Source organism: Microtus oregoni, unplaced genomic scaffold (assembly GCF_018167655.1).
Source record: "Microtus oregoni isolate MIOR12 unplaced genomic scaffold, Mior012 000012F_ref0000307, whole genome shotgun sequence".
Classification (NCBI taxonomy): domain Eukaryota; kingdom Metazoa; phylum Chordata; class Mammalia; order Rodentia; family Cricetidae; genus Microtus; species Microtus oregoni.
Window position 1 is genome coordinate 51,297,546 of NW_024543071.1, and position 9,066 is coordinate 51,306,611.

The window sequence follows — 9,066 nt, forward strand, 5'->3', positions numbered from 1 at the left end:
TTGCTGAGAAAGTCTGCTGATGAGCTTGCTGCCCGGAACCCACGTGAAGTGAGGAGAGTAAGCTCCACAAAGTTGTCCTCTGACCTCCAGCTGTATGTGCACCCTCCCACACACACACAATTTACACACAATAATATTTTTTTTGAGACAAGAGTCTCACTATACTGGCTGTCCTGGAACTCCATATACTGACTAGGCTGGCCTCATCCACTTGCCTCTGTCTCCCACGGGCTAGGATTAAAAGTGTGTGCCACCAACTAAGTGGCGGTGCACACATTTAATCCTAGCACTCAGGAGGCAGTCAGGTGTATTTCTGTGAGTTCGAGACCAGCCTGATCCACAGAGGGAGTTTCAGGACAGCCAAGACTATACACAATAGAACCCTGTCTCAGAATACAAAAACAAAAAACTAACTCTTCGGCAAAGCCACCTGCTCCATGCCAACAAGGGGGCTTCAAGTTCTTGTTTTTGTTTGTTTTGTTTTTAATCTGCTTGCTTATTTATTTGGAGACAGGGTCTCTCTACATAGCACTGGCTGTCCTGGAACAAATACAGAGATCCACCCGTCTCTGCCTCCCTGGTGCTGGGATTAAAAGCGTGTGCTATCACCGCCCGGCTAGCCCGTCCAGATCCAAAACAGAGCTTCTTAACCTGATGGCTTCCTAGCGGGGCAATCCTTTGTGCGGGTCTGATCGCTGCATTGCAGGAAGTTTAGAGTTTTAAATGACTGTGACTGTTTTGTCACTGAAACCCAAAGGAGCCCTTACTGCCCGCCCATTTCAAACGGCCCCTAGAGGGCATCATCACCCTCGACTGAACGCAAAGTCAGCCATTTCCGACAGAGTCCCAGACCAGGATCAATCCGTTCTCCGTCACTGGCAGAGGAGGATAAAGCAAGTCACAAGAAGCGCGGAAACCAGGCCATAGCACGATCCGCGGATGATTCGTCAGACCCTTGTGAAGGAGGTTCGGACACCTGGCTCAGAATCCCTTCGCGGGTTCTCCCTACCCACAGGAGATACTGCTCGAGATGTCAACTTCGCGTCCCGGCCGAGGCCTCGGAGTCGGAGGCATAGGGGACTTTGCCCTAATCCCCCGCAACCCTCAGCCATCCGGAAGCGAAGAGTTAACCCAGCAGGCAGCAAGTTCGCCGCCGCGCCGCTAGGGGGCAACGCCCCGCACTCCGACGGTCACGTGGTGTCGAGGGCGGAACCAAGCACCAGACTGGCCAATAGGAACCGGGAGCGGGGTCCCGGGCCTAGAAGAAACGGCAGCCGGGAGGGGGCTACGAGATCATGGGGCTTCTGACCATTCTGAAGAAGATGAAGCAGAAAGAACGAGAACTGCGGCTGCTCATGCTGTATCCTCAGAGCGACCCAGCGGCCGCGAGGGTAGCGGGACCTGCCGGGTGGGCGGGGCCGGGCGCGGGGGCGCGGCCGCCGCGGGTACCCACTGCCGGTGGTGCGTCACGCACGCGGCGCTACCACTGCTCGGCGCGGGGCCGGGGCGGGCCGTACCACTCTGCGGGGCGGGGGGTTGCGTGCTAACGTCCGCGGTGTGAGCCTGAAGGCCGGGCCTGGACCGGGGTCTCCAGTGTCATGGGGAGGCGCGGCGTGGTGGTGGTGACTCGTACGTCACGGTCTCTCGGGCTGGCTCGACGTGGGTCCTGCTCCTCCCCAACGCTGACCCCCTCCTCTTCGTGTGGGCCCGGCTGTTCCCTCCGGGTTGGAATCTCAGGGGCGTGAGGACCGCCCATGCCCCTGCGGGTAGGCGTGGACTCGGCCACCGGTCTAACTGTCACTCAGGGCCCCTGCCGACCTTGTGTTGCATCAACTGGCACCTGCATCACCCGCTTTGCGCTTTGCGTTGTGCCTGTCTGCCTGAGCATCTGTGATCCACAAACTGTCAGGGAGAGAAGAGGGAAATTAATGTGCCCTTAGAACTTTACCACTCTTGTCCATTTTAGACAGTTCTGGGAAAGACAGTCATTAGGTTACTATTTATTGATCACCTTCTGTGATTAGAGAAACGAAAAAGCCTTCGTTATGGATGACAGGAGAAAAAAAACAATAAAGCAAATAAAAAGTGTAGTTTGGGTTGAGAAGAATGCAGTCCAGAATGGTCGAAGAGCACATCAAGACAGTAGCTATTGGGCAGAGACTTGAGAGGGTAGAGATGCCTGGAAAACTTAGCGGACCTGCAAGTGCGAAGGCTCTAGGAGAGGATGAGCCTGGCGTGAGAAGAAGGGGAGAGTGGCTGGAAAGAGGCAGAGCCCATGGGCTGGGAGCACGATGGAGGAAGTGAGGTCATGGAAGTGGGAGGAAATGACATTAGTGCTGGTAGAACCTGCTGCAGGATTGGTGGAGAATGTGAGGGGGGAACTGAAGCCCCAGTCTCTGGTCTCTGGCCAGAGTAATCAGAACAAGGAGACACTTGCTAAGCTAGAAGGGGAAGGTCCCTGGGAAGACACCAGCCCCGGCTCTGTTTGGGCAGGTGGGTGACAATCGTCAGCATAGAAATGACTCTGGGATGACCCACCTGGGGAGCCCTGAGATTGAGATGTTCAGACACTCGTGGGAGGTCAGATGAGTAGCAGGGATCCAGATGACGTAAAAGTGGCAGTGCTTGGGTTTTGCGCAAGATGGGCCACCTAGCCACTGGGGAGCAGTAAGGATGAGGGACCCACCTAGCCACTGGGGAGCAGTAAGGATGAGGGACCCACCTAGCCACTGGGGAGCAGTAAGGATGAGGGACCCACCTAGCCACTGGGGAGCAGTAAGGATGAAGGACCCACCTAGCCACTGGGGAGCAGTAAGGATGAGGGACCCACCTGGTGAAATGAGGCTTGGGAAGCGTCAGGGGAAAGTAGATGGGCCACTTAGCCACTGGGGAGCAGTAAGGATGAGGGACCCACCTGGTGAGATGAGGTTTGGGAAGCATCAGGGGAAGAGTAGTTGGGCCACTTAGCCACTGGGGAGCAGTAAGGATGAGGGACCCACCTGGCGAGATGAGGCTTGGGAAGCGTCAGGGGAAAAGTAGCTAAGAGCACTTGCTCTCATAGAGAGCAGAGGTTCCGTTCCCAGTATCCACTTGGTGCCTCAGAGCCGTGGGTGACCAGTCCAAGGGTCCTCTTCTGGCTTCTGTGGGCACTTCACTCATTTGTTGCATATATATGCATGCAGGCAAAACAATTATACTTAAAACAAGTCGTGTGATGGTGGCGCACGCCTTTAATCCCAGCACTCAGGAGGCAGAGGCAGGCGGATCTCTGTGAGTTCGAGACCAGCCTGGTTTACAGAGGAGTTCCAGGACAGGCTACAAAGCCACAGAGAAACCCTGTCTCAAAAAACCGAATAAATAAATAAATAAATAAAAATAAAATACTTAAAACAAAAACAGGCGTGGTACCACACACCTTTAATCCCAGCACTTGGGAGGCAGAGGCAGGCAAATACTGAGGCCAGCCTGGTCTACATAGTGAGTTCTAGGCCAGCCAGGGCTACACAGAGAGAGACCTTGTCTCAAAAACAAAACAGGGGGAAAGGACCAACATAATGTTACACGCCTGTAATTCTAGCACTCAGGAGGCAGAGGCATAGTCTGGAGAATCACCACAAGTTTGATAGCAGTCTCTTTACATAGAGTTACAGATCAGATAGTAAGGCCCTGTCTTTGAAGAAAAGCAGGAGGATAGAGGTTGGTGCAGCCGCATGTAAACACCGGTTCCCAGGAACCGCACCTGAATCACTAGATGGGAGAGGGTGGACACAGGGTGCTGGTGCAGGAGAGATGAGAGTTTGCTAATGAAGAAGAGACGGAGAGAGGGACCCGTGAGAGGTGGAATGACGTGGGAAAGCACAGGATGACAGCGACCAGCTTCCCAAGCTAAGGTGTGGCCGCAGATGATGAGAGGTACTCTGCTCCCCTCTCACAGATGGGGTCCCGGGACCTGCATCAGGTGAGCAGGGAGAGGTTCCAAACGCAAAGCCTGTTCCTTCCCTCACCCCTCCATTCAGACTGTGGTCACCCCAACTTCTCACCTGCTGTTGAACTTACCCAGTGGTTTGTTTTCTGCAGCAGAGGCTGCGGATCGTTCCAGAAACAGATGAAGGTGGGTCCCACCTCTAGGTGGTGGTTCCTATCTAGAAAGTGGGTCCCACTTCACTTGGTCCTTCAGAAGACTGGGCCCGTCTATTTTGGGCCTCAAGACCACACAGAGCCTTATCTGGTACCTAAGGGGAAAGTCACTCCTTTCAGGAATGTCTCTCACTGGTCTCAGGAACCCCAGGTACTCAACTTTCTCCTCTCCTGCTTTATTTAGTCTTTAATTTTTTTAGACTTTTTTCTGTGAGTATTTTACCTATATGTATGTATGTGTATTATGTGGTGTGCCTGGTGTCCATAGAGGTCAGTGTTTGGTTGTGAATCACCATGTGGGTGTTGGGAACTGGACCCAGGTCTTCTGCAAGAGCAGCTAGTGCTCTTTACTGATGAGCCGTCTCTCCAGCCCCATTGTTTGGTTTCTTTTGCTAGTGTTTAAGTGCCATCAGGGCAGAGACTTTTTCCATCAACAACTGAGGGGCCTGACACATAATAGGCACTTAATATTTGTTGCATAAATTATGTTACTTTGAGTAACATAATTATCTTCCACATTTATCTCAAGCCAAGTATGGGCCAGGCATGTGCTCAGTATACAGTAGGAAAATACTAGTCCCTAAGAGGTCGATAGTGTGATGACGTCCTCCAGCAGAGCTCAGGGACTTCTCCTTAGCCTATGTGCCCCAGTGGCTTGGACAATGCTGGCAAAACAACCATCCTTAAGAAGTTCAACGGGGAAGATGTAGATACCATCTCCCCAACACTGGGCTTCAACATCAAAACCCTAGAACACCGGGGGTGAGTATGGTCACCCTGGGGTGAGTAGGGTCGCTGAGGGCCACGTGGGGCTGGGGGAAGAGACCAGGGGTAAGTAGGGTTGCTGAAGGCCATGTGGGGCTGGGGGTGAATAGGGTCACTGGGGGCCACGTGGGGCTGGGGGAAGGCAGTGGGGACAGGACCAACCTGACCTTCATTGCTCCTTCCTTCCCAGATTCAAACTGAACATCTGGGATGTGGGTGGCCAGAAGTCTCTGCGCTCCTACTGGCGGAACTACTTTGAGAGCACAGATGGCCTCATCTGGGTGGTGGACAGTGCCGACCGCCAGCGCATGCAGGACTGTCAGCGTGAGCTGCAGAGCCTGCTGGTGGAGGAGGTGCGCCCTGGGCTTCCGCCTGCAGCCTGGCCAAATATCTGCCACGTGGGCTGTGATTCGCCAGATAGTGAAGCGGGTGATCCTTCACTGGGCCCTAGGCAAAGACCTGGACTCCTGTCTCTTTTTTTTTTTTACCCATCATCACCCTGAATTTCAGTCCCATGACTGCAGAAGCTGCCTCAAGACCAGGGCAGGGGCGAAGCTCAGGAAGCCAGTGAAACTTGCATAGAATCTAACCTTGCTGTGTGGCTTTGAGAAGACACAACCTATTTGAGCCTCAGCTGCCACATTCCTCAGATCATAATTAGGCTAATCTTGACATTTGTTGTCTGGACCAAAATACCTTTTTTGTTTTGTTGACACAGGGTTTTACTCTGTGTCTCAGGCTGGCCTCAGCTGGCTGAGGCTGGCCTTGAACTCCTGATTCCCTGACCTCCACTTCCCAAACAATGGGATTACTGGAGTGTGCTGCCACATCCCATTATTAGCTATTTATTTTGGCAGGGTTGATTTTGGGTGAGCTGGGGTCAGGTTTCCCTAGTAGCCCGGGCTGGCTTCAAATTCTGTATCCTTCTGCCTTAGCCTCCTGAGTGTGAAGATTACAGTTGGGCACCACTAAGCCATGCTCAGGAATTGCCATAAGCTCCAAGTTTTGTTTGGATACTGCTAACTTGAATCATGTTCCCACATTTCAGTTAGTTGAGGCCAAGGCACTTTTGAGAGGGTAAGAGGGAGCTGCTAATGCCTGTGCAGAAACCAACAGGAATACATAGGAAGGCCAGGCTAACAGACACATGCCACCAGTATGCATGCAACCCCTTCTGGAATAGTGAACAGGTCAGGAGAGGTCACTGTTGTTGAAGGCCCAGCAGGACGAGTTTCAAAAGTTAGATTTCTCTTTGCATCTGGGGAGTTTCAAGTTGCAAGCACACCAAGAAGAAGTAGAGAAAAAGGCCAACAGGGCAGTCTACTGGGAGTACAACTTAAGGATCCATGAACTGAGAGGAAGGGCAGGTGGTCATGTCCCAACATCCTCAGGGCAGCCTCCAGCATGCTTATACTTTCTGCACATGGCCAGAGCTACAGAGGGCTCGGATCCTGTGAACACCACCCTCCCCCTGATTATGGAAGAGGAACCTGAGACATGGAGGGGAGAGATGCTCACTGGGTGGTAGGAACCTGAGACATGGAGGGGAGAGATGCTCACTGGGTGGTAGCTAGCATCAGCAGCTCTGTCCACTTTGCCTACCCCACCTGGGGCTCCCTGCTCCTGACCCTGCATGCTGACCGCTTGTAGAGAAGGGATCAGGCTGTACTCTAAGCCTCCCGAGCCCCAACCTGTTCTGTTTCCCTAGCGCCTGGCTGGAGCGACCCTCCTCATCTTTGCAAACAAGCAGGACCTGCCTGGAGCCCTGTCCTCTACTGCTATTCAGGAGGTGAGTGGGGCCCTGGTACATGTTCACTGAGTAAAACTGAAAGGTCATTAGTACTTTATTATCTTTAATTTTATTTAGTTTTGGTTTTTTGAAACTGGGTTTCAGCAGCCCTAGCAGGCCTGAGACTTACTAGGAAGGCAAGGACACCCTGAACTGTTGGTCTCCTGCCTCCGCACGAGAGTACGTAGGATTGAGGTGTGCATGGCAGTGTCAGTGCCTGCAGTGCTGGTTGTTGTTCCCAGAGCCGCATGCTGCTGGGCGAGCACTTTACTAACTGAGCCACATCCCCAGGCCCGGCCTTTTTTTATTTACTTCTGAGACAGCGTTTCTGTAGCCTAGGCGGGCCTAGAACATATGTAGCCCAGGCTGGTCTCAAACGCAATAGCTGGAACTTCAAGCATACACCTCCATGCCTGGCTAAGACCGAGGCAGAGCACCCAGCATTGCATGAGTAATAAATGGAGTGCAGGGTCCCAGGAGCCAGGCTGCGCGAGTGCTTCCCATTGCGGTGCTCTCTGTGTGGAGGCATTCTTTGTTTATACGACAGTCTCATGAGGGAAAATGCCTATCACCATTCTGCAAAGGGTGCAGAAGACACAGAAGGTCGAGTCACATAGTGGGTAAATGAACCAGGATTGCGCCTCATGCTGACCTGGCCCTGGGCCTTAGCTGCACCTTAGCCATTACTCTTCAGGCTTAGAATCTCGATTTTTTGTTTGTTTGAGATGGGTTTCATGTGACACCTCCTGGCTCCACCACCCATGTGCACCACTATCTCTGCTTTAGAATCTTTCTGTCACCTTTTAACCAGCTGTGTGATGTGGAAGGCTATGGAGCCTCTGAGTTTGGATTCCTTCCTTGGTAAAGTGGACCACATCATCCCTGGATCAGGAGGCCTTAGCAAGAGACCGATGACCTCTAGTCCTTGCAAAATGCCTGGCTCTGGCAGACACTCAGCAGCCCGTGATTTTATGTCACTGAGGGGTGGCACTGGTGTGCAGCTAGAGTCTCCCATTGTGTGACTGGGAAAGGACAGGCTAAGGCCTGCTGGTTCCACCAGTCCCTTCTGTCCCCAGGCTCTGGACCTGGCCTCCATTCGCAGCCACCACTGGCGCATCCAGGGCTGCAGTGCCGTCACCGGGGAGGACCTGCTGCCTGGTATCGACTGGCTCCTTGATGACATTTCCAGTCGTGTCTTTACTGCCGACTGAGCTTCTCCAGTGTCCCCAGCTCACTGTCCAGGCCCCTACCCTCATCAGACACCAGCTTGGGGGGACAGGCACCAACCGGCAAGACTAACACTCCCAACCCTGCCGTGATCTGCTGCTGCTACTGCTGCTCCCCCCGCCCCCAGGCGAAGGCTGTCACCCTGGCTCCCTGAGTGGCCTGCAGCTGCCAGGCCAAGAGGAAAGGCTGGACTGGGAGGGATTACTTGCTGCTACCAAGGTCCTGGGTGTCGCCTCTGTCCAGCAGTGAGAATAAAGCACTCCTTTACCAGTTCTTGGCTGAGCCGTTGTGTATCACCGACTTTAGCCCTCACCTGGAATGCTGGAGTCCAGAGGGACAGAGCAGAGCAGAGGCGTAACTGGTTTAGCAAGGAACGTGCAGACGTGGAAGCTCAAGACAGGCTAGCTGGTTCCATCTGCAAGAGACCAAGCAGGCTTCCTGGAGGTAACATTAAAACAGGGAAGCAAGGAGAAAGAGAAAGGTTTGAGAAGAAGGAGTTGGCAGTTCCCTAGAAGAACACCTGCCTTCAGTATAAATTACCAAAAAAACTACTTGTTCCCAGTCCCAGCCTGAGGCTCATGGATAGTTTAAATTCAGTTTCTAGTTTGCCAGTGCAAGCAGAAAAATGTGCAATGGGCAACTTGCACAGCTATAGGAGGACAGGTCAGGCAGAAATTCCTAATAGATTGGGGTCTTCAGAGAATGGATAGATAAGCATCCCTTCCATGGGGCAAGCTGAGCCTCTGGCAAGGTAAGTGTCTGGCTTAAAGCCTCCTTTCTGGGACCTGAATTCAGCCACCTGGCACCTGCTTCCTGCCACCTCTTGTTTAAGGCCAGATATTGTCATCTTCTGTTGTTGCTCATGCTTGAAATTGAAATGCCTAGGGCAGGAACTGGCTTGTTTGTACCAGGATCCTGTCTCTCAGGGTCCTGATGCCACCTAGCCCAGTAGACTGTGTCCTTGGGTGTAGGGCAGTTACCTAAAGGGAAGCAATGGACACACTGAACTTGAGCCCCACCCATGCCGCCTGGAGAGACCTGGGTCCTCAGGAAGGAGGAAACACAGGCATCAGAACAGAAATTGGCCTCCAGAATCTGTCTGTCCTTTCTAGACAGACCTTGGGTGGAACTGCTAAATTTGAACAGCC

The 9,066-nt window shown here is 53.0% G+C and overlaps 1 protein-coding gene across 1 annotated transcript; it reads left to right on the forward strand.

Annotated features, from left to right (window-relative positions):
* The first annotated feature begins 852 nt into the window (after positions 1–852).
* On the forward strand, positions 853–8,204 carry Arl2 (ADP ribosylation factor like GTPase 2). Its single transcript, XM_041662027.1, has 5 exons — positions 853–1,360; positions 4,789–4,899; positions 5,093–5,255; positions 6,611–6,691; positions 7,768–8,204. The coding sequence occupies exons 1-5, from the start codon at positions 1,296–1,298 to the stop codon at positions 7,900–7,902; spliced, it is 555 nt and encodes a 184-aa protein (XP_041517961.1). The 5' UTR covers positions 853–1,295; the 3' UTR covers positions 7,903–8,204.
* Positions 8,205–9,066: the final 862 nt, after the last annotated feature.